This window comes from Gordionus sp. m RMFG-2023, chromosome 3 (assembly GCF_954871325.1).
Source record: "Gordionus sp. m RMFG-2023 chromosome 3, tfGorSpeb1-WG-v2, whole genome shotgun sequence".
Classification (NCBI taxonomy): Eukaryota; Metazoa; Nematomorpha; class Gordioida; order Chordodea; family Parachordodidae; genus Gordionus; species Gordionus sp. m RMFG-2023.
In genome coordinates, this window is record NC_088777.1 from 50,198,772 (window position 1) to 50,224,874 (window position 26,103).

The following is a 26,103-nucleotide window of genomic DNA, read 5'->3' on the forward strand; positions in this document are numbered from 1 at the left end:
GATAGGAGAACCCTCATAAGAGAATAATTTTTTAGAACAATTTTCCAACTCAAAATCTTCATAATTCTCCAATTTAAAATCTTTAATGGGCAAGGATATCACCGGAGAACCCGTATCTATCAAAAAAGAAAAATTTATTATTAAGTTGCATATTAATCATAAAATCATTAATAAAATTTATCTTATTCCTTGGCCTCAAATTATATGGCCTTTGTATCATTTCTTGTTTTTTGAAATTGTTGTTGTTGTAGTTGTTGTTGGCCTTAAAATCCTGCTTGTTCTTTTTCCAAGACGAATAGCCTTGCCAATCGGCTCTATCCTCTCTTCTCCAAGAATCTTTCTCTACATATGTTTTATTATTATTAATCTCCAACGATTGAAATTTGACAACAATGTCCTCTATAATATTAAGCTCTGTAGTATTTTCTTCTATCAACCTTGTTTTTAGCTTTTCATTACGACAATTCAACATAAATTGCACCGACAAAAATTCAGGATTGAGCCCCGAACCATACTCCTTCAGTCTATCGAGATACTCTCTGGAAGACTCAAGTCTGTCCGGTTTTGTATTGAATAATTCAAATATGCGCGTAATCTTGTTTTTTTCAACTTTTTTTTGTATTAAATCTTTCATCTGTTGATACGATAAGTTATCTATGTTGTCCATAATACTAACAGCCATATCTTTGTCAATTGTTTTGAACAGTTTGTATTTCTTAGTTGCCTCATCAACAATATTTTCGACTAAAAATTTCAGATCCAATGTTTTCAATAGAACTTTGATTTTGATATGCCCCTATCCTCCACCATATTGCACAAGGGGAAAAGTTCAATTCGCCGGTTAAGTCAGAGATTGATTGGAATTAGTAGTAATTTGTCTTTATTTGTCATATTTATCAAGAATGAAATAAAATGAATAAATTTTATTTATATTTAAGAATATTGAACAATAGTTATACAAAAGAAAACAAGTGGTATTCTAAATGAAAATATATATCAATATATATATGTTTTATCGCCTTGAGATGTATTTATATACATGTTAATTTCATTGAATAAAAAGATAATATAAGAAGTATACAATGAATTACAACAATTTAAGCGAACATGCAACAAATAGATTATAAAATAAGTTCTTTTTATAATAATTTATTTATTTATCATTAACAATTGATTTTCAAAATTAGACAAACAGAAGTGCTTATTGCTCAACACAGCTTTCATTGTTTAACTTATCCATAAGTCGAAAAAAAAACATAGTTTCTAGATTATAACTAAAAAAATTTGACTAAACTGAAGATTGGTTTTTATTTTAAGATTAATTCTCAAAATAAGATTGGAGAAATCTGCTTCATTTTTATCTAAATAATGTTTAGCATTACATTTGTTAAGAAATACTTTTCAAATGGGTCTAGTTACAGATATATAGTCTGAAAATCGATTTAGATACCCATGCATCGTCTAAAAACGTATTTAGATACAGATAAAATTTTTATAATACTATGAAGTGCTCATAATGCTCAGGATTCTATTGTTAAAATTCAAATATCGAAGTGAGCTATAAAGCTGATATCACATCTATGTACAAATATATTAAAATAATGACTATTAAGATATTAATAATTCATATACAAAATTTAAAATTAAATGATTATAAAGTTAAACTATTTTGATAAAACATTATCAAAATTTTTAACATTAAGACACCTCCGTTTATCTGTAAAGACATTTTTCGCCATACTAAACTCCTTTTACCGATGCATGACGGCATAATGGTTGTTTTATTTATGGGTATAATCACATAAAATATATTGATACTCAATTTTAAAATAAAATTAAATTTGATTAATTTAAAAACATATATCAATATTTATATCATCTAAGGAATGCCCCAAGAAGATTTAATACTAAATCTTTTCATTTATTTTCAGTGATTGTCAAGTAATTTTAATCTAAAAATTATGATATACATTTTTTTTTATTATAATCTAGAACTTAGCGTGTCGTCATCCCTTGCGGAAAATAAAATTTGTCTAGTTTGATATAAAAAAAAACATAAAATAAAATTGTTTCAATATGTATCTAAAAAGTATCTTCAAATAGATACAGATACCTATATAAAATGGTATCTAGATATCGATACTTTTTTTTATAAAAGTATATCTTTAGCAAAAAAAGTGAAATTATGTTAAACCATTTTTCAAATAATTAATTTATCAAAATCGTGAGTAAATTATATATAATACCTAAATTTATATAAAATAGTAATATATATAATTATAATTATTATAAATATGATTGTGTACAAAATAAGAATACATTTAATTTATTGAATTAAATAAGATGTTATCTTTGAGTGTTTATTTAGTGCAATTGTTTTATTTGCCTGGCTTTTGATAAGATCTTCTGAATATTGTGAACTATTATCTTTTATAAATATAAAATATTTTGACACATTCTCTCTGCGTATGTTCTGCTGGTAAGCTCCTTCTATATCTCTCTCTCCACTTTATGTTATTCACGCTATCTCTCTTATCAATTTATACTTCTTCATATTGGCTCTAACTTTATGGTCCCATTGAAGTATTGGCCTTCCTCTTTTAGGTTTGCCCATCACTTCCAAAAAACTCTCAATCTTATTTCCTATATAGTTCATAGGCCTTCTCATTGTGTGCCCATACCACCTAAGTCTGTTCACCTAGGTATTATTATATGTCATTGGTATAGATATATAGTTGGATCGACAAATTTAAGATTGATTATTCTTTGTTTTAGGTAGAAGCCTTCTTAGTATCTTTTGGTTTCTTTTTTTTAAAAAAGTAAGTTTTCTTTTTTTTGCAAATATATTATATTATAGATTTTATTCAGGGAATGTTATATTTTATTCAGTCTAGCAAGATTTGCTCTTCCATTCACTAGGAAGATTATATCAATCTTCCCTGTTATAATTATTTCAGTTTTTGGCTATTTCTACTCTATAGTCTTTTGATTGAGTAAAATCGTTTCCTTATTATGGACAAATTTCCAAGTTGGAATAGAATTATGATGATTCATAAACTTAAACTTTTATAGCATAAATATCTAAATTTTGCATTTGATAAATCAAGAATAGGATTATATGTCATTTTTTCACTTTAACTTAATATATATTAAATTTTTCATCATTTTTGTTTTTGCTTTAAGGTAAATAGAAGAAATATTATAATAAAATAATTTAATGGCCACAAGGAAAATAATATTTATTTAAAATCAACCTAAATTTTTTTATTATAAGAATGCTATTTAAATAAATTTATTTCTTTAAATGGCTGCCTAACATTCTTAAAAAAAGGAGTAATTTAGTACCCAGCATCTAGCTAGCTACAATTTTTGGATAAATAATAGCCACTAGCACAACATTATTTAAAATTTTTAGTAGTTTTGATAATATTTCTAATATTTTTAATTTTTCTTCCCCTTCTTTCCATTTCATTGGCCAAGTTGTTGCAGCTAATAGCATGCATCAAAATTTAAATATATGGTAGTCATGAACTCCTCGTGTTCATTTATTTTGGGGGTTAGAGGTGTAGACATTTTTCCTAGAAACAAAAGGGAAACTCATACTATATAATTCTATTTAAATTTGGCATTTTATAGATCCCAAAAATTATTCTTTGAGTTTTCTAGAGCCCTGATATATCTTCTTATTAATTAATCCACTATTTTTTGAAAAAAAAATATCAATCGATCTCCATTGCAAAGCGTTTTGAATAATATAGGAGTTTATTTTCAATCCTAATAATAATTTAGAAAAACACCAGTAGGTAACACCAATGGACAGCATAGCCCTTTAAGCCCGTGTCTAGTATTTATAATTATTACTTTTTTAATAATTTTTAAAAAAGGGCTAACTCAGTATTTCTTCCAGAAAAAAAATATTATGCAAGCCTGAAGATTTTGCTCATAGAAGGAACAAGAGGTCTAGACATATATTATCGAAACCCTGAGTTTTAAAAAATAGGCTCAAAATGTGCCGTTTAACAACTCTTACTTTATATCGGATTTCACATATAATTTTCGCATTAATTTAATATAAATTTTTTTTAAATTTAATGAATACTAATACTAATTTAAATTTTAAATTAATTATTTATAAAATTTAAAATTTATATTTCAAAAAATAAATTACTAACCACTGTTCGAATCGATTTCTATTTTCTAAAATTGAAATTTATTTTAAGTCCAATATTCGACTTACTCCACAGAAGGGTGCCGAATAAAATAATCGGCTGAGCCTTTGTAACGCGTGTAAATTTATTTGCGATTTTATTCAGAGTTGAGTTATGACTGATTTTCGGGTAAAAACTAGGTCTACCCGTTTTTAGACCGCTAAATATCCGCTAAAAAGGTAGCGCAATCAATTACCCGATTAAACTTAGTAGTTATTACAACACAACGATAAAAGATGAAGAAAATCATATCTCTATAAAAAAATTTATAATAATCATTATTCAGTCTCAGAGAATTACACAAAACCTTGTCTCGGCTAAAAAGATATCACAAAACTTTTGAGACAAGAAAATTTCAATTTCAAAATATAATAATAATTTATTAAAATTTTTTCTCTTTTTATAATATTAAAATTGTAAGATTTTTTTTTTTATGTGCAGAAAATTAAAAATAAAAGAATATAATGAATAATATATATTTTTGAATAAGAAATTAGGGGACACACAAATCAATAAAAAGATAAAATGTTTTGAAAATTATCAATTTTTTCGAAATATTAAAACAAATATATATATATATGTATGTAGATAGATATAATAATAAACTTAATACTCTGGGAATTGGGATCGAAATTTAAGCAAAAATATAAGGATTGAAGGAAAAATAAAATAATGAATATATAATTAAATCATGGCGACACCTATCTTTGGTAAGCCAGATTCTTACGAAAAATGATTATCAGTTCATTTTTTAAGTGATATATTATAAAAATAAAAATTTCACCGCAAATAGGACTTCAAGTCTTTCGATGTTTTTTTGTTTTTTGGTATTTAGTAGACGCTTAATTTCTTTCCCCCCTTTATATTTATTATATGTATATTATGATAGATTATTGATCTATGCTGATTCCCATAGAAATATGCATTTATTGTAATATAAATAGCTTTGAAAAAAGTTAAATACACATATAATAACCGAAATTTTTATTTTTAAAAAATTATATAAACTATATACCTATACCTCATTTCGGAAAAGAAAGAAAAGGAAAAAATTATGTTTAATAATAAGTTTTTATTGGGGATCTTCTCTTACTTTCTACCAATGGCTCCGCTATTGAACCATAATTTGGCGCTTTTTTTGGGCAATCATTATTCCGTTACTAAAACCATGCATTTGCTTACCAAAGATCCTCATGTAACAAATTTGAATGGTAGCACCAAAAAAGTTGGTATCAATACCGTCGTGAGCGATAAAAACGATTCTAATTTAGAAGTAGTTCTTATTCACGATATCAGGTTTAGTTATATGCGATATCTTTATCAAAATATGAAACGCCGAAATATCTTCGAAAGTTATTGGGACAAATCTCATCTTGCTAAATCCTCTTCGAAAGAGTCAGATGATTCCATGATCATTAGAAGTTTCGAGAAAATCAGTAATTATATTTTTTTTTAATCTCCCATTATTTCACTGCATTCTGCTTTTAGGGAATCCTAATAAACCATACATTCACGTTTTTGACATATCGGTAGTTTACGATGAGAATATACTGAACGCGGATATACTATTTTCGAATGACGACATCAAAGGACTGCAAGATGCGGGAAGAGTGAGCCCATTTATTAGATTATTTATAGTATTTAACAGAGTTGTTAAAAGATACTTTTTAAATGGATCTAGATACAGATAAATCGTCTAAAATAATATATAGATACAGATATTTTAATCAAAAATCTATCTAGATACAGGTACAGATACCACATTTTTATATCTAGATACTTGTATCTAGATCCTTTAACAACTCTGGTAAACAAACAAAAATCAAGAAAAAAAAATATTCTTCAATTTCCTAGATTTCTATTCGTTTTATCTGGCAAATATCTAAATTAATAACTTGCTTCCTTATTATCTCGATGATCAGGCAGTTCTTTATTAGAGTTTGCGTTATATATAGGAATAAATTGGCCCCTTAGTTAAAATTTTTTTTAAAATAATGATATTGATATCAAAATGGCGTCCCCAGCTGTTTTTCATTGATGTACACTTTTAACGCGAATACATCGTCAGTCTAGGTATTTATTATATGTCACTGCTCTACGTTTATGTAGAATGTATATTATTTTTTTTGAAAATTCAGAATCATTTTTAATTTAAGGGTCCCGAAAAATTTCTTATTATATAATTTATACACGAAACAAAATTAAAATTTTATTTCCAAATTAATTATTTAAAAAAAAAAAAAGATTAAGATACGATAAAATTTTGATAATTAATAATAACATAACACCATGAAAGAAAACTTAAATATAAATATTTAGGTTACATCGGCGGGGCTTAATGAACCATGTATGGATATACAGTTTGATTCGGCAAATTTTTTATCTATATGGGTAGATTCATTTGACAATATAAATATTATACAAAAATAAATAAATCAAACTAGACTCCGACCATGCGTCAGATAGTGTATAAAAACCACGAAGGCGTGCTTCATCATATGACGGCGGAGGAATCAAATTTTTATCGCGACGGAAACTTAGCCAAAGTGTCGGGTAACGCTGTCGAGAATTGGCTGAAGATAAATGTCACATACATACTTTTGCGGTTACATGGCAAGAAACCTTCAAGTATAGGTAGTTATTTTTAAAAAATATATATATATATATAAGAAAGAATACATCTATTATTTATATGTATTTATTTTCTTCTTCTTACATTTAGGATTTGTCTTCGATGTTAAAGATGCTTCGCAACGTTTTAATCACACCATGGCGCCTTTAGATATAGAGTCAACTTTGGTCATTATTTCGGATAAAACTTCACACGAAATGCCAATTTTCGCGTACGCTGTGAAAGGTAATTGTAATATTGTATAGCACTAAAGTTTTAACCTGCTGTGATACAGGAGAAAAATCTGATCTAATCCCGAAATGTATGCTAGCATGTATATAGCACCCACTAGTGTTGTTAAAATGGGGCCCGATGAAGATTATAGATACAATAATATTATGTAAGCCCGGAGATTTTACTGATAAATGAAGGTAAAATGACAAAAGTAGTTAAAATTAATGGAAATAAATATTAGGGTATTGTAAAGGAAAAAATGTTATTATCTTCCACAGCCAGAAAGGTCTGGATTTCTTATTTGAAAAATCATAGGCTTACATAATTACTATTTTGGCTAAAATCTTAATCGGGCCGTTAAAAAACTCTAGTACCCACATTATAAATCTTAGACAATTTAGCCCCCGGACTAGTTGAAATGCTTTTTAATTTATATCCATTTTTATATATAATATGGTAAAAATTGGCTGGAAATTTAAAGGCTAGGTTATTATTCTACACATACTGGAATACATTTCCGGTTCAAATCAGATTCCTTAAATTTCCCTTCAGTAATGGAAATAAAAATTTGAAAAGATTCCGAATTAAAACCAAATTTATTTATTTTATTTTTTTTTAAAAAAAAGGTGTGGCTAATAGACGCAAGAGATCAATAATTAGAGAGATTCCGAAAATCTTTAATGATACTAATTCTAAGATAAACAATATGTTTCAATCGCAATCACGACTCGACGAAGAAAATTATTTGGCCGAACAAGCTGAGACTCTCTGTCAGAGGTATCTGATAAGGGTATTTTTAAAACCTCCTAATAGGTTCATAATTGTAATAATTCTTAAAAAAAACTGATTAAGTAATATTTACAATTTATAACGGTATCAAAGAAAAATATCATTCATATATTTATCCTAAATAAAGGTATGACATGACAGTGGACTTCGAAACATTGGGATTCCTAGACGAGGATTACTGGATAATAGCTCCAACCAAATACAACGCGTATTATTGCGAAGGGGGCTGTCATCCTAGGTATTTAGGTTTAGACCTGAACCCCACAAATCACGCTACACTCCAGGGGCTTTTATACGATATCCAAAATAGCCACGAGAGGGAAGACAATCAACCCCTTAGCGATGAGCATAGATACCGCGTTGAGAAAGGAGACTTAAAAGAATCGAATTCCTCGGAGAGGAATAGCGGAGTGCGAGCCAGCGAAAGGGTGATAAGCGACGACGTGAGACCGCCTTTACCGTGCTGCGTTCCCAATCACTTAGAACCACTAACGGTACTCTATTACGATAAACAAAGGAATGTTGTGCTGAAGCGTTTCACTGATATGATAGCGTCTAATTGTGGTTGCCAGTGAAACTTACGAATTTTATACTTATCTATTTAAGAAAATTTTTTTTATAATTGATTGCGCTTATTATATTCAGATGTTTAAAAACAAGCCTTAATCAAATGAATACGAATGCTAAAAAAAAAATTTAATATCTGGTGCCATTTCCGACTCTTATTTAGGTAGTTTATAGGTAATATAAATAATTACTTAGAACTTACCAATAAGATGCAGGCTTAATTGCGCCCTAATTGGTCTAATTATTTCGTTCTTAATTCATAATTGATTGTTCTATTCCTAGAAACAGCCAGGGGCTTTCTATTTTAAAGAACAATGTATTATAAGATAGCGACAAGAGGTTGTGACAAGTACCAAAATACGCTGTTTATTTAGAATTATAAATAAGAGGAGATATAAAAATAAAGCGCGTAACATTTAACCAATGATAAAGGTAATTAACAATTATATCGATTAGTGTTGTTAAAAAAGCCTATATGGGTCGATTTTTCAAAACAGCCCGTAAAAATAATATTAAGATTTGGCAAATAGATGTCCAAGCATTTCTGCTAGCTATGAGTAAAATCTTTAGATATAATGTTCTTTTGGTTATATAGTATACCAAAATTCGCCGTTTTAATTATTTTTTTAAGTCTAAAAAATTATTTAGAATTATAAGAGGAAGGAGATATATATAAAAAAAAGGCCGTAACCATTAGCTGATGATAAGGGTAATTAATTATTATATCGATACTAAGCTGCTCGTATCATTTCGTCCAGAATTTTTTTAAAATTCAATTTTGTTTTAAAAGTATACATTTTTTTTTAAAAAAAAATTCTCATAAGAAAAATGCTAAGTCAACTCCGAAATTTTAATCATATGTTTATTTTTACCTTACATTATTTTTTTTTCAATTAGTAAATTTAAATCGCTAGCGTGATCATGATTAGAGATCTGTTTGCAATGCCATACTCAGCCCATGGGCCGGTTAACGACCGAAAAAATTAAGGGCCGATGTGTAAGAAGTAATGCCATGGGCGCTTACTATAGAATAGAAAATAAATATTGAGGCGGCCTAATTTTGTTAATTTCATAAAATACGATTTATTTTTCCTTTTCCGACATTTTGCATAGCTTGATTTGAACAGATTTTTTTTTAAAAAACGGCTAACTCCATATTTTAGCCAGTAAAATATTGCCTATGCCTTGAGGTTTCGCTAATAGATGTCCAAACCTATGTGCCATTTATGAGCAAAATATTCGGGCTTGCGTAAAATTTTTCCGAATAATATATTGAGTATGCCGTTTTTGAAAATCGGCTCAAATAGAGTCGTATAACTACAATATTTATAATAACAAAATCGTGAAATATATCCTCATCATTAATCTTAAAAAGTGAACCTGAGAGTCGGGTTTTAAAATCCTTCGCAGATCTCCAATAACCATCATTAGTTTAAAATTCTTAATAATATTACAGTTCAATGTTGGTCAAATGAATTCTAATAAAAAAAAATATTTGATCGCTTTAATCAACCATTATTTTCGGTTCTCGTTTCAAGGCTATAAGGGGGAGTTGGGAGTTAAAAACCTTTGGCAAAAAATATTTCTATTTATGGTAATAATATGTATCAGACGAAAGCTAATAAAAAGATCCTCTTAAGACTAAATTTTCTTTTTGATAATTTTTTAAGGCCAATTTTTTTTGGAAAACCCTTCCCTTTTAACATAATTATCGATATGGATATCAAATGAAATGGTATAAAAAGAGTTCTTTTAACTGCTATCAATCATCCCCCTCGAATCAGAAGCATAGTTTTATAGGGTTGGGATTATATTGAATTGCAATATTAAACCTCTACCAAAAAAAAAATCGTGATGAGTCTAAATGAAAGGTTTAACTTCTCTGTTTCCTAAAAAGATATGGATAAAATTTTATGTATTTTAGGCTCATACATAAATATCGACATGGATATCAAATGAAATGGTATAAAAAGAGTTCTTTTAACTACTATCAATCATCCCCCTCGAATCAGAAGCATAGTTTTATTGGGTTGGGATTATATTGATTTACGATCTTAACCTCCTTCCTAAAAAGATATGCATGAAAAATTTTTTTTTTTTAATAATTGTTCTAGACTAATTTTTTAGAAAAACCCTTCCGTTTAACATAAATATCGACATGGATGTCAAATGAAATGGTATAAAAAGAGTTTTTTAACTACTATCAATCATCTTCCTCGAATGAGAAGCATAGTTTTATGGCGTTGGGGTTATATTGAATTACGATCTTAACCTCTTACAAAAAAAACACTTTATTCTCCGCTTCCTAAAAAAAGATATGCATGAAATAATATTTTTTTTTATTGAATTTATAATACATTTCAAAATGCTAAAATATTATTTATTTTTTTCTAAAAAAAAATGTCATATATGGTTACAAAATTATATACTTATATAAAAAAAAATATAAAAAATGTCAATTCTTCTTTTTAAAATGCTTTTATAATAATAATAAAAAAATAAATATTTTTTTTTAAAAAAAAACGCGAGGCGATGATTGGTTAAAAATAAAAAAATTTGGCGGTTTTCCATATATAATAAAATAGCACGCATTCATAAAAAGTCTGAAATTTGTACGAAAATAAAATTCTATATTTATATCTATGTAAAATAAAAATAAAAAAAGAAAGATATGAAATGAAAGAATAGAATATTTACATGGACGTCGGGTGTCTGCATTATTAAATATATTTAAAATAATTTAAGAAAATACTTTTTAAGAGCATAAATTTGATAATAATATTAGCTTTCGAAAAATAGCAGCATTTACGCAAATCAATTAGTATTTCTATTAACTCCATTTTTTTGCTAATCGAGTAAATATTGGTGTAGTAATAGCTCAAATGACTAAAAGACCGTAATTACATCCCAAATGGAAAGAGAAAGAGATGCGGGGAAGGGGAGTTGAAATAAGTAGTTTTTTCTGTCATTAAAAAGTCTCTTTTTTTTTGATTTTTTCAAAAAAAAAAATTTGAGCAAAATATTTTAAAAAATATTGGTTTATATTAAAAATTATATAAAAATTTTTTTTTTTGATATTCTTATGGAGAGAGTTTGTTTTATTTTTTGGTCTAAATAATTTTTCTAAACTTTACGTTTCATTTTTAAAGATTGGTTATTATTTGTATAATAAATAATCTGAAAAGATATGAGATAACAAAAATGTTAAGTATTTGGCAAAAGAAAAAATAATTTTTTTTTTAGGATAAAAACGATAATACTTTTATAAATTTGATGGTGTATTTAAATGCTTAAAAAATGGAATGGGAAAATGGCAGTTAAGCAAGCATTTTCAATTGGTAGCTTATTGTGTTGTGTATTAAATATATTAAATTTTTTTTTTGTCGGCGAAATGCCCGAATACCAATCATAAATCGGGGAAAGCTTCGAGTGTAAAGTCCCAAAATTATTTAATTTATATGTTTTTTTTTTAAATTCTTTCGCATATTTGATCCTAATACTATATAAAAGGGGCATAAAAAAGGTTTAAAAAAAACTTCTTTTTAAAAAAATAATATATTCATAGATTATTATTATTCTGTTGAATTATTGAATGAACGGTGGTGAGTCGCTGCGCTAAATGCTTTTGCCGCGCCATCGGGTCAGAGTCGAGGGCGGCGTTGAGCTGATTTTTGTAAGGGCAAGCGTATTTAACGTATAATTGCCATATGGCGGCTTTACTGTTGAAGCCGCAATTGGGAAAAGGCTGATCCGGGTTTTGAACGTGTGGGGCAGGCGGAAAGGAATAATGGGGCGAGGAAGACGATATATTAAGTAGAGATTCCTCTTTGAGGAATTCCCCCATCTCTTGATCGGTGACAGGGGGCAACATGCGTATGTCTTGATAATATCTGTCAATGTTATACACACATATTTTAAATATCGTATTATTTAAGGTATAACTTAAAAAAAACACCCAAAAAATGCCAAATATTGTAATTAAATTTGGGTGGGGTTGGGGGAAATGAGTGTAGACTATTCAGAGTTATGTATTAAGGATAATTACAAATATATCTGAGACCTGCAGCAATACCATTTGCATAGCCCGACCCCTACGTAAAAAAAAAAATTTCGGCCCGGCCCAGATTATTTTAAAATATACGGCCCGGCCCAGGTATTTAAAATTTTCTAATACCCGAGCCGGGCCTTCGGGTCTCTGAAATATATAATTTCGAAATGCTCATTATTTTTACCTTTCGACCCATTCTTTGTAAATGGAGATATCCTTGGCGTAAAGTAGTTTGCTCGAAGGGGAATCCTTACCCAACCTCTGGTCGCAAGTAGAACAGCTGTCCATAAAGGTTTGGGCTATAACGGAAAGGCAGGCGTCTACCGTGTGAGATTTTCGGACGTCCAGAACGAAATTAGGGTTTTTTATGAGATTGACCCAGAAACGGAGAGGTAGACTTCATTTTAAAATTAGGGTTTAAACTATTTTTAAAAATGGTGTATTTTAAACTGTAATAAAAATGACTTGATAATGGAGTTGAGCTTGAATACTTAAAAGTAGTGTTGTTAAACGGCTAATATTGCCTAAGCCTTAAGATTTTGTTAATTGATGTCTAGACCTTTGTGCCATCTATGAGCAAAATCTTCAGGCTTGCGTAATATTACACTAGATAAATATTGAGTTAGCCGTTTTTAAAAATAGGTCAAATCGAGCCGTTTAACAACACTACTTATAAGTTAGTAGGGGGAGACCGGGGTTATATTGTCCATAAAAAATTTGAAGTGCTATAAAATAATAGATGAAGCAAATTTTACAAAATGGTTTTCTTTACATATGTCTCTTAGGAAGAAAATAAACTTTTAGTAAAAAAAAATTTTAAATTTAAGAATAATAAAAAACAACCCGGGGCACCTCTTATCCCTTCACGCGTGTTATAGTGCTTTTATTTTAAGAATTTTTAAAAATTTTTTTTATAAAAATGTTAATTCTAAGTAAATAAATGAAAATAAATGTCATTAAATTTACCAAATTCATCTATATTATATATATCACCCAGTAGAACTTGCTGTAAACTGTCATGTAATTTTTTTAAAAAAGTCAAACATCTTTATATTGCAGATAAGTTAGCGGCTTCTAAACTTCTTATAAATTTAGTTAGATTTTTTTTTTATTCAAAATAACTCCCTGCTTAAAAAATGGCTAATACGTACCCCGCCAAAACCTGCCCCAGGTTATTCACAATTAAAATTTAATTTCAAGATATTACATTATCAATATTTGAGTTTACTTTTATCATTTATAAATGATATTTAGACTGAGTAACAATTTAAATTTATCAGCAAAAATGTATAAAAATAGAGCTACTTTTAAGGTATTAAATTTATATTTGCATTTAAAATGAACATATTTCTCCGAAACATTTTTAGAAAGATTAAAACCTGCCCCGGGATAACACTATACCCACACACTTTTTGTTCCAAATTATAATATCTATGATTTATTATTAATTATACAAAAATAAACAGATAATATGTAAAGATAGTCCTTTTTTCCCACCAAATTGTATTATTTGATATATTATATCATTTTTTGATAAAAAGAAAAATATTTGGAAATGGGAAAGGCGAGTTGTGTTTTAGCTGGAAAAGAAGGAATTTAAGATTTAAGGGGGGAGGGGGGGGGGTGGAATTAGCACTCTCTATAACCTATTGCTCTTCCAGGTATGCACGACTTCGCTATCCGTGATCCCGTGTTGAAAGGCTTGATCGTCCAAAAAGTCGAACATGAATTTTATGGCCAACGGGAGCGGGCACGTTCTTTGGGTCGTCGAAAATATCGCGTCGAATAGATCATCCACGAATTTTTGAAGGGTTCCCTTTTTTAAAATAAGTAGTCGGAAGAGGGAATGGAAGAAGAAAAAAAATTCAAATCATGTAATATGTAAGAATATTGTAGAGTTAAAATGTTTAATTCTTTTTCTCTCTAGAATATTACCATTTTATGCAATCCTACCTACATATGTGATTTTTGTAAGGTAAAAGTTAAAAAAAAAATGTTTTGTTTATTCAGATATTTTTGTTGTTAACAATTGGCTTATAATGATTTTGAGCTCCCAATAATAGTTGTGGTTTCAAAAATTAAATTAAGGTTATTTGAAATATATTTATTACTCATTGTTATAAAATATTATAGAACTTATTTAAATATAAATGGTTTTTTTAAACGCAATAATTATCATCATTCTTGTACCTTAGTTGCCAGCAGCCTAGTGAGGTAAATCTCGCTGACCATTTTGCCGCGAAGTTCGTTGCCGCCATTGTCCCCGGCTGAACTGTTCGATTTTTTTCCGGAAAACCCTGTCTTGACCTTAATTCGATCACCTGACTTCCCGTCAGGGTCGATCATGTCCAGCGAAGGCTTAACCAGGTGCCACAACTTGTAGGCGTCGGAGGAATCGTTATTAGAACGGTTATTTTTGCCGTTATTTTGGTTGTTAGGATTTATCAGGTAATTATTGCCATATTTAGGCGAACCTTTGTGGTTATTGTTTTGAAGGATATGATTATTGATGAGCCGATGCTTCTGAGGGAATGAAGGCGAATTTACGTTACGGTGGCCGTTTGTGAGGGAAACAGATCCTAGGAAACTTTTGGAGGAACCGTTGGAGATGTTGGTGTCGATCGACGGGTGGCTAGGTTGAAGGGCAAGGGTTGACTCGTTAGGAACCTAAAGGAAGGTGTTTTAAAAAAGATTTTTATATCTGAAGGGATCTAATCTCTTCGAAAATTAATAGCATCGATTAGAGATAGATTTTCGATGGTTTGGACATCTATCAGTGAAATCTGGACGCTTTATGTAATATTTTTCGGGGGGGGGGGGGTTAAAATATTGGTTTTTAAAAAATGGACTCAAGTCGAGACATTTTTTATCAAACGATCCGAAATCATCATTTTGGTGGATTCGAGGGAATGCTTCGGAAGAAGTATCTCTCCTTATTTTTCGCCCATCTGGATACCGGGCCTCTCCTTTACAAAATGACAGGCGACTTAATAACATAAAACGTCGTTCGTTACTTTTTTTAAAACGAGTTATACCTTTCGTGAAACGAGTAATATTTTAAAAGGAAAAAAAAATTTGGCCGAGTTTTCAGGTTCAAAATCATGGACGTTAGGATTAAAAACCGCCCAATGCAGACCTCCCGACTCTATCATACTTTATTGTCTAAAAAACGACTCTGCTCATCGATTGGTTTTGGGAACAAATAATAAGCCTATACCAACTCCTATTATTTGGACCATTTTTATGCCCCTTCCCAACCTGAGCCAGCCCCGGGTTTTGGGTCAAGGTTCATGTCTCCAAAATATATCAAAGTGAAGAAATTATTAATAGAGTCAATCAATTAATATTCTGCGGGACTTGACGGGTCTCATCAACTTTTAAAAAAATAAGTCCATGATCATTAGCATAGCCGCCTTAAAACCGCGTTGTAACAATTGAACTTGCATATATAGCCCGAGTAAGAACGATAGTCAAAATCAAAATTTTTTCCCGGCGAATCAGAAATGTATACTTATTTTGACGAGAGAGGTAATGCAGGCATTTTCCGTTAGTTTGATAAAAAATATGTTAAAGAAGTATATTATAATCAATGGCATTAATACTATAGACTGGGCAATCGTAATGCTGAACAAATTTGAAGTGGCAAAAATGGAAGTGACTGGTGGCCATTAAGAAATATACGATAATTTCATGAATTTCAAATATATTTTAAAATATGTTTTATATTTATAATATTTAAAAACCATTTATATTATATCCCAAATTATTATTTACTTATACGTTTTACTAGATGAATAAAAAAAACCTTTATAGAAGCAAGTAAATTATGGTTATACTGTCTTGATTATTGCTTAATGAATACCTTTAAGATTTATTTAGAGTAAGTTAGCGTAAATATTTTTTATAGTGAAAAGAACAGATTAAGCATTTACAGAGCAAATAGAGGTGATGTTTAATACTTTGTGAATATTATTAAGATATTTAAACTAAACAAGTTTAAATAAATACTTTTTATAGTGATAATAAGAATATAATTAAAATATTTTCTGCTCTTTATTAACATTTGCAGTTTTTACTCAATGAATATCTTTAAGATTTTATACAAACTAATCAATATATTTTTTTTTAAAACTGTATAGTAATAGTTTAAAATTTTGTACCCTTTTTATTAAAATTTGCAGTGAAGTAAGGATTTATTGTTTTCCTTATTACTTAATTAATTAATATCTTTAAGATTTTTCAAATTTTATTTAGACTAATCAAGTTAGAATGAATATATTTTTTATAATAATTCAATTAAATGTTTTTTAGAGGAAAGATATATTATATAATCTTGAATTGACTTATATTTTCATCTATATTTTTTATTACTAAAAATATTTACCCACCAAAGAGTGTAATATTTCATGTGATTTTAAAATCTATTACAAAATTTAATATATTTTTTATATTTTAAGAAAATGCTAATATATTTCAGTGATTTGGTTGTAACCAAAAATATTGTTTGGCATGCAAAACTTCTCATCATAAGTATATGATACCTCAAATTAAATAATTTGATTACTAATTTTTGTCAGACTTAAATATAAAAATATTTATTATATGAAGATACAACATGTATTATTAATCTATTTTCCTTTGTAAAAAAATTATTTATGGCGGATTTCCTATGAAGAATACAATGGACCCATGCTTTGAAAAGAGTTGACTTCAACAAAGTTCAAAGAATTTTACACCAAATTCATTTATTTCCATCAGCTACAAGTTATATTCTATTGAGAAAGGGAGCAATACCATCATTTGTTGATATTCCTAAACATTTTCAAAATGCTGATTTCCTAGAATTGGGCCAGATTAATTCAAAAATACATGAATAATTTTTTTTATATAGAAATCAATCAAGCCACGGTGATCAAAAAAATCATCCATGTCAAATGTAAGCCTTGAAACATTAAACATTTTAAGTCCTGTATATGAATATCCTTTAATTAACAAGATTAATGAGGCTGAACATAATTATTTTGAAAGTTTTGGCACAATAAAATAAGAGGATCTATTATTAAAAATAGATTGACAAGAAAGATACAAAAAAAATTAAATATGGCCAAAAAAAAATAATTAATGAAAAAAAATAGAGAAATATTATGTTTAAAAGTCTGTAATTAAATCATTGAAAGATAAAGACATGATATATGGGTGAAGGTCAAGATATTGTCGAAGGATTATTTACAGGTCTCCCTTTTACATTTGTCAAAACTCAACTTGCCAGTGGTGGGAGTCAAAAATCCACGGGAAATTAAATATGAAAAAAATTTTAAACAATTTGCTTTCACTATATTATTTTTACTCTCCAAAAGATCTATCGTTTTTAAAGAGCAGTTGCTATTGCTGATATAAATAATGCTCCTGTTGCAATTGGAAAAGACTCCGACATTGCAATTCCATTGCCTAATTCCACATAACCATATTCTGTTTTATGTTATTTTATCTATAATGTGAGCGGTTTATGGATTTTGATTGGAGACGTTTAATTTTTTAAATAAAATAAAAGATATTAATAAGGCCTAATATTTGAATTGCAGCTCCAGTTTCTTAAAATGATTCAGATGGCTAACAAAAATGGCTCTTTAAAAACGATAAGCTTTCAGAGGGTAAAAAATATATAGCGGAAGCTATTCGTTTAAAATTTATTTAATATTTAATTTTCCGTGTGGATTTTTGACTCCACAACCGGCAAGTTGAGTTTTCACAAATGTAAGAGGGAGACCTGGTAATCCTTCGACAATATCTTGACCTACACCCATATATCATGTCTTTATCTTTCAATGATTTAATTACAGACTTTTAAACATAATATTTCTCTATTTTATTTTCATTAATTATTTTTTTTGGCCAAATTTAATTTTTTTTGTACCTTTCTTGTCAATCTATTTTTAATAATTAGAACCTCTTTTTTATTGTGTTAAAATTTTCAAAATAATTCTGTTCAGCCTTATTAGTCTTGCTAATTATAGGATATTCATATACAGAGCTTAAAATGCTTGATGTTTCAAAGGCTTACAATGGGCGTAGATGATATTTGTTGATCACCGTGGCTTGATTGATTTCTATATAAAAAAATGAATCATGTATTTTTGAATAAATCTGGCCCAATTCTAGAAAACTTACATGTTATAATTTATTGTCAGTTTTTATGTTACTTTTTGAAGATGTTTAGAAAAATCAAAAAGTGATGGTTATAACTTGTAGCTGTTGGAAATAAATGAATTTGGTGTAAAATTCTTTGAACTTAGTTGAAGTCAACTCTCTTCAAAGCATGGATCCATTGTATTCTTCATAGGAAATCTGCCATAAATAATTTTTTAACAAAATAAAATAGATTAATGCTATAAGTTGCATCTTCATATAATAAATATTTTTATATTTTAGTCTGACAAAAAAGAAATCAATTATTTAATTTGAGATATCATATACTTATGATAAAGAAGTTTTGCTTCCTGAACTATATTTTTGGTTACAGCCATATGCACTGCAATATATTACAATTTTGTAACAGATTTCAAAATCACATGAAAAATATTTAATTCAAAATGATAAAGTATTTTTACTATAAAATTAACTGGATAAAATTGATAATTCTGATATTATACTCTCTGGTAGGTAAATCTTTTAAGTAATAAAAAAAAATATAAATTAAAATATAAGTCATTTCAAGATTATATAATATATCTTTCCTCACTTTGATTTTTGTTATTTGAATATATAAACAAAAAAATATTAAATTAAATTCTTATAATAAAAATATTCATTCTAACTTGATTAGTCTTAAAACTAAATAAATTTGAAAAATCTTAAAGATATTCATCAAGTAATAAAGAAAACAATAAATCCTTACTTCTCTGAAAATTTTAAACAATATTCTTATTACTATACACTTTTTATTTTTATATTGATTAGATATAAAATCTTAAAAGATATTCATTAAGTAAAAAAAAATGCAAATATTAATAAAGAGCAAAAAATATTTAATTATATTCTTATCATCACTATAAAAAGTATTTATTCTTAATTAATTAGTCTAAATAAATCTTAATAGTATTCATCAAGTATTAAACATCACCGTTATTTGCTCTGTAAAATGTTAATAAAGAGAAGAATTTAATCATGTTCTTATCACTATAAACAGTATTTACGCTAACTTGATTACTCTAAATAAATCTTAAAGATATTCATTAAGCAATAATCAAGACAGTATTAACCATAATTTACTTGCTCTAAAAATGTTTTTTTTATTCATCTAGTAAAACGTATAATTAAATAATAATTTGGGATATAATATTTTTGTATTTATGTATTATAAATATAAAACATAATTAAAATATACCTGAAATTTATGAAATTTTCATATATTTCTTTGGTAATAGGTCCATACACAAAATGTTTCACTAGTCACTTCAAATTTGATTTTAGCATTGCGATCGGCTGTATATAGTATTAATGTCATTGATATATAAATCACCTGCAGGCCCGACCCTAAGCCTTATTAAAACCAGGATTGGCCGAAAATTTTTCGGGCAATAGGTACCTCTGCAGGTCTTTGATATATATATATATATTTTAAAAAAATGCATGAAAATAAAAGATTTTGGCATTTTTAGATAAAATTTGATCATAGATCTCTATTCGTTCTTCCTTTTCATTCAAACTCCTGTATTTACAAAGGAGTACTACTTTACAACGATCATCGTTCCAAACTCAAAGAAATTATTTTTTCAATCACAGAAATGAGCTGTTCAGATTTTGTACCGTTATTAATACAAATTTTATTTTAAAAAAAAAACCATATTTAAAAATATAACATAACCCCATATCTCCCATAACCTTTCCCATTTACATATCTAACTTGAAATTAACGCTCCACTTTAATTATTGGTATTTAAAAAGTTAAAAGCAAGAGTTTTCAAGGAAAATATAGTTAAATAATATGAAAAATAAATTCTAATTATGTTTTCCCCTAATTGAAAATGTGACAGGCAAATTATTATTTCTTAAAATAATATAATATATATTCTCCTAATTTCCTTGTAATGTTGGGAAAAATTAGATATGTCACTCCAATTCTCAGCCAAATATTATATACATAAAAAACGTAACTTTTAAGACGATACTTTCACAAAAATACATTAACATATTTGCCTAGCTCTTAGCTGTTTTTTTTATCTTAGTCCCTTAAATATCACAAATATGAAATTGACGTAATTAAGTAGTAGATTATGTGGTGAACGTCAAAGGTGGTATTTAAAATAAAAAGACTATAACCAAAGATCGTTTTTTTAACTGGATCTCCGGTCTTTCGACGTCTTCAGTCTAGAATTTTGACCTTCGCTAGGTTATTAGCATATCAAGATGTTAGAATAATGAGATAGAATAAAAAGATGATTTATTCATCATATAATATATATACCCTGTAATGCTTAAGAGTGTTCAGCCTTTTCCAGTTGCCCTCAACTTGAGATGTTTGGTCTTCGTCCTTGAGCATAAGTCTGCCGTGAACACCGGTTATCCATTCTTTAGATTAAGGTTTCGTGAAAAAAATAATATTTATAAGTTATTCTAAAAAAATTCAGCTAAAAAAGCCAAATTTTAGTCCTAATTCTTGCGTCATTCTAGCCCCCCCCTCCGTTAAGATTACTTTTTCACAATGTTGTAAACGAATGCGTTCAATTTTAAGAAAAAAAAGGGACTATTTTTTAATCAGCTGTTTCCTTTATCAAATTTGAATTTTTCTTTATAACCAGCCATTATTCTTGTCCTATACAATGATTTATTAATTTGAATATTTTTATTTATAGATTAGCGTAAGCTTGGATAATTGTTATTTCATCATCATTAAATGATTCTGAATTTTCACAATCAGATAAATTTACACATTAGCATGGCCCAAATATAATAAATACTTTACAGGTAACATCTAAACTAATTCTATCCTACCAAAAAGTATATAATATCAGTTTCAAAATCTTCAAGTTCTAATTTAAAGAGATACATTGATTGTAATATTTATTATTTGATATAATATAACAACTATAAGCATCCTACGAATAATATATTTTTAGATCGTTGTATTTCATAAACTTTTATTTATTTATTAAGTGTGATTATCTGAAAAATTTCGCTTATTATTTTAAGTTTTTATCAAGGGGTTTATAATTTTAGTATAGTTGAACATAATTTAAAAAGTATGACATAAATATTATATATATTTAAATTAATAATTAAATTTTATATGTCATATAAAAAGAAAGTTTTAAATATATTAAAAATTAACGAGAAATTTTTAATATACATTTTTTTTTATTTACTTAAAAACTATTTATTTTAAACATAGCTAATATATTGGGCTAAAAAATATATATTTATTAATTTATGTTAAAATAAATATTGAATAAAATTTCAAAAAAAATTATTCATAAAGTTACGAAAGAACGTGAACACGTTCGATTTTTGTCAAATGAACGCTAAACGCGTTCGATTTTTGTCAAATGAACGCTGAACGCGTTAGATAACGCTGAACGCTTTCGATTTTTTTAGAGATGTTTACAGCACTACTTTTTCATCTTCGTTCGAAACGGTCGGGAGAAAAAAAAATCGCGACGTTAAAATATAGGCAACAAATTGACAATACGCGTTTTAAAAGCTGTGATACTATTTTTTTTAAAAAATACTGAGCAAAGTGAATTAGAGTGTTTATAAATATTATAAGCTATATTTTGCAAATAAATGTTAGGCAATGTGAAACGATAACAATTATTAGTGAGGGGTGAAGACATATTACTTAAAAAATAAGTGGCAGATGTCACGAATAAGGATGATAAATTAAAAGGCTAAAACCGTACACACGGAAAGACCACATCATTAGGAATAAAGTAGATATTCCAATGAGCTTTAAATTACTACCAACTTTTTTCTAAAAAAAAATTAACTTTTTCTTTCAAAGAAAACACTAATCAGCTGTTCTAAATAACTCCCTCCAAAAAAAGTTTTTAATGGCGAATTTTGTCTCCTATCTTTTAAACATTTTGTGCGTTTTATGGAGATCGAACTAACCCCATAAACACAACGAACGATAAGAACAAACCTTTAATACTCTTAGAAAAAGTTATATATATATTTTTTTAGAGGTAAACCTAATTGCAAATCGTTCAAATCCGGTTTACAACTATCGGGCAAATTCTTGTAAGCCTGATCAAGGATTTTCTCCTTAACCTGAGTCACCGTATCCACGTCTAGAACTTTGACCATAAGTTCCATATCTTTGCAATGATCGAAATCAGAGGTTTCTTCTTGAACTGCAACCACGGCTCTAATAGACTTGATTGTATATTTTTTTTATTTTTAATATTAAATTGATTGACATGAGATAATAAACAAGATGGTTAAAATAGCTTAGTCACATAGATAACAATATAAAAAAAGTCATAATGTCTCAAAAAATGTGAACATTTAAAACGACATAGTGTTTTCTATATACATTTATTTTACAAATTTTTAGGAGGGCATATTTAAAAAAAAAGAAGTCCTTGTGGATATATAAAGAATACAAGTAGCGAAGAATTAATTTATCGACAAAAAAAAATTCACATTGTCAAGACGATTGAAATAAAATAAAAATGACAAAAATGGTATAAGAAAAAAGAAAGATGGTTAAAAAAAAAATTTTGCGCCAATAGAAAGTAGGGAGATTTTCGTTTTCGCTGGTGCGGGGAACAGGAGCATGATTATAAAAAAAAATATAATTTTACCAAAGTTTGGTATTCCACGTGGCAACGTAGCAGCTTTTCCTCGCTGAGAGAATACTTTGCCTCACTGGTGATTTGATCTATCGGACCTTTGTAGGCTTGTTGTTTTATGGCTCTGAACAGCAAGAATAAATGTTCGCCAGCACACTCCTAATAAAAATAGCAGAGTTGTTAAAAGATACTTTTTAAATGGATCTAGATACAGATACATCGTCTAAAATAATATCTAGATTACAGATAATTTAACCAAAAATCTATCTAGATACAGATACCACATTTTTATATCTAGATACAGGATCTTTAACAACTCTGAAAAATAGTAAATGAATGGATAACGTAATACATTTATTCTTGTTCCTTTTTTCAAATACAGAATTGTCCTCCTTCAATCTAGTTAGGATATCGGGGATACAATATTTTTGTCACCACGTATACGAAAAAATGGTGGCATCACGTGACTAAAAGGGTTATCCGAGATCAATGAAGGCCCACCCGTGAAGAATTTTAAAAATGGGGTTTTGGGCCCGATCCTAACCCCTCCCCCTCTTAACAGTTTATCGCGAAAGATAATTCATGAATAAAATATTTTAAAAATTTCAGGATGGCGCCATAGTTAGATAAAAATATTCGGCGCGGATTCTTTCCTTTCATGTTTATATAGATTTAAGTTTAACATTATATCGGACATGTCCATTCCTGTTTTTTTCCATTATCTAATTCATATATAAAAAGTGTGCCAAAACTAAATATATTGTTAGGGTCAAATGTGTTTTTTCCCTGCAAATGTATTATTTTTTTTTTACAACTTTAAAACTAAATCATATTTTGAGCGCCTTTTATTTTTAAAATTTAAAGAATCGGATTTTTACCGGAAATACTATTCTGTCATGTTTGGAAAGACATTAGCCTTTTAATCATTTATAATTTAGATTTAAAAAAAAATATATAAGTTTAAAAGTTGACGGAAAAAATTGTTCGAAATTCATAAGAGTTAAAGTATTCTAAACATGCTTAAAATACATTTCCGGTAAAATAAAAAACGATTTTGAAAGTTGAAAAAAATAAAATAACAAATTGCAGGAAAAAAAACAGATTTGGTAGTGCGTACAAATTGAACGTTTCAACGCGGCGTTTTAAAACGCATATCAATAATTTAAAATACAAAACGCAAACGTGCTCAAATTAAACGAATGCAATTAAAATGCATTATTTGCGTTTTGAAACGCGGCTTTGAACTGTTCAATTTGTGCGCACTATGACTAAAAACTACGATAAACAAGTAGTGTTGTTAAACGGCGCCAACTCAATATTTTATCACGAAAGATATTATGCGAGCTTTCAGATTTTGGTTCATAGGTGGCACAAAGGTTTGAACATCTGTTAACGAAATCCTCGAGGCTTAGTCAATATTTTTTCTAGCCAAAATATTGAGTCAGCTGTTTTTAAAAATCGACTTCAAATCGAGCCTTTTTAATCACACTTAAAACACAGAAATAAAAAATTAAGTTAATCTATAGGATAAAACAAAGACCTCAAAAAAAAGATTAATTTTTTTTTGTATGAAAGAGAAATTTATTTTTTCCCCCTTTTACCGTAATATTTCAAAATCTTTTCGTTTCTCCCGGTATAAATTTTAAAAAAAAAATTTTTTCTTCCTTTCTTCCCTTAACGATATACGCGATCTCATTACATATATATATTTATTACTTTCAAGAAGCGATAAAGCAAAAAGGTGAACCATGCAGTCAGCATCTTTTCGGCAACCGATTCCGTTCTTCTGAGAAGCAATTTAGGGTGGCTATTACCTTCCATCGATTTTTCTATGAGCTCCGAAAGAAGAGTCTTGAGGATACTAAAATTATTTATTTATTTTTTTAAAAAATAAATTAAACTAAATATTGCATTGGGCTCAAAAATGTTTTATAAAATCGGAATGTAAAATGATATTTAAAGTTCTTTATTAAAATTATTAGGGAACTGGGAAAGAAATTCATCTTTAGGGAAATTTTTGACGGATACTGTCGTTGTAACCGGCATTAGTTTATTTAAGGTTTGACTACAAATCTCTGCCTTCTTGGGATTTCAATTATAAAAGTAATTATATATTTATAATTCGAATTGATACAAAAAAATGCTGAATCTGAAGAAAACCGAAGCAAACCAAGCAAAAATTATAACGAGTTAGTTAAATCGGTTAATTTTTCGTATACTCGGTGCAGTAATCCATCTTTCCCTGTAGCGCCACCATTATGAGGGAGGCCACGTTGACCCGGTCCTTCATGGAGAAGTACCGGTCTCTCTCGAGCGTCTTGATGAAAACTAGCAGGAAGGTCTTGAAGCACAGCAGTTGTTCGAATAATTTGAGGCCCTTTTCGACTTTGGATTTGTGGGCCGAAGGTTCGAGCTGTTTGGCATAAAGAATAGTATATCTTTATTTTATTTATTTTTTAAAACTATAATTTGTCGAAATCTTTCACTCAAAAATATTTCGGTAAAATTTTTATTACCCGTGAACCGGATGTAGATAAGATGGGGGCCACAATAATTTAATATAAAAAGGAATAGAAAATTATTAATACCTTTAGGGTATCGTGTAAGATAGGATGATCCGATATGTTAGGGAAGAGCACCTTCATGCAATATTCCCTGTATTCCAGGAAGGGGATTCCGCCGACATTGCTGAATTCGTTGGTTATTTCCGTCATATCAGTTTGTAACTCGGCGAATGCTTCAAGATCGACCAAAAAAATTTTATACGTGGTATTATATAATTGGTAAAATTAATACCCCTATCGATCCCCAATAAAATTAGACTATCCTCTAAAAACCAACTAGTTGCTTCTATCC

At 28.4% G+C, this 26,103-nt stretch overlaps 2 protein-coding genes across 4 annotated transcripts in view; one reads left to right on the forward strand and one right to left on the reverse strand.

The window, feature by feature from the left end:
- Window positions 1–8,539, forward strand: part of LOC135926099 (bone morphogenetic protein 2-like) — a 75,418-nt gene extending 66,879 nt beyond the window's left edge. The window contains exons 4-9 of one of the 3 annotated variants that reach the window (XM_065461788.1): window positions 5,245–5,644; window positions 5,697–5,818; window positions 6,653–6,836; window positions 6,931–7,065; window positions 7,680–7,830; window positions 7,970–8,539. In XM_065461788.1, coding sequence (XP_065317860.1) covers window positions 5,245–5,644; window positions 5,697–5,818; window positions 6,653–6,836; window positions 6,931–7,065; window positions 7,680–7,830; window positions 7,970–8,417 — 1,440 coding nt within the window. In that variant the 3' untranslated portion in view covers window positions 8,418–8,539. Of the gene's footprint in view, window positions 1–4,925; window positions 5,645–5,696; window positions 5,819–6,652; window positions 6,843–6,930; window positions 7,066–7,679; window positions 7,831–7,969 lie in introns of those variants that run through there. The other 2 variants (XM_065461787.1, XM_065461789.1) reach the window with 2 other exon arrangements.
- A 3,078-nt stretch (window positions 8,540–11,617) lies between these two features.
- The window catches only part of LOC135927377 (plexin-A1-like), a 49,767-nt gene continuing 35,281 nt past the window's right edge, over window positions 11,618–26,103 (reverse strand). Inside the window, exons 20-29 of the mRNA XM_065463345.1 lie at window positions 25,836–25,984; window positions 25,467–25,660; window positions 24,964–25,108; window positions 23,260–23,406; window positions 22,645–22,828; window positions 20,922–21,025; window positions 14,648–15,124; window positions 14,104–14,273; window positions 12,642–12,854; window positions 11,618–12,299 (exon numbers count right to left, since the gene is read on the reverse strand). Of these exons, the coding sequence (XP_065319417.1) occupies window positions 11,969–12,299; window positions 12,642–12,854; window positions 14,104–14,273; window positions 14,648–15,124; window positions 20,922–21,025; window positions 22,645–22,828; window positions 23,260–23,406; window positions 24,964–25,108; window positions 25,467–25,660; window positions 25,836–25,984 (2,114 nt within the window). The 3' untranslated portion in view covers window positions 11,618–11,968. The remainder of the gene's footprint in view (window positions 12,300–12,641; window positions 12,855–14,103; window positions 14,274–14,647; window positions 15,125–20,921; window positions 21,026–22,644; window positions 22,829–23,259; window positions 23,407–24,963; window positions 25,109–25,466; window positions 25,661–25,835; window positions 25,985–26,103) is intronic.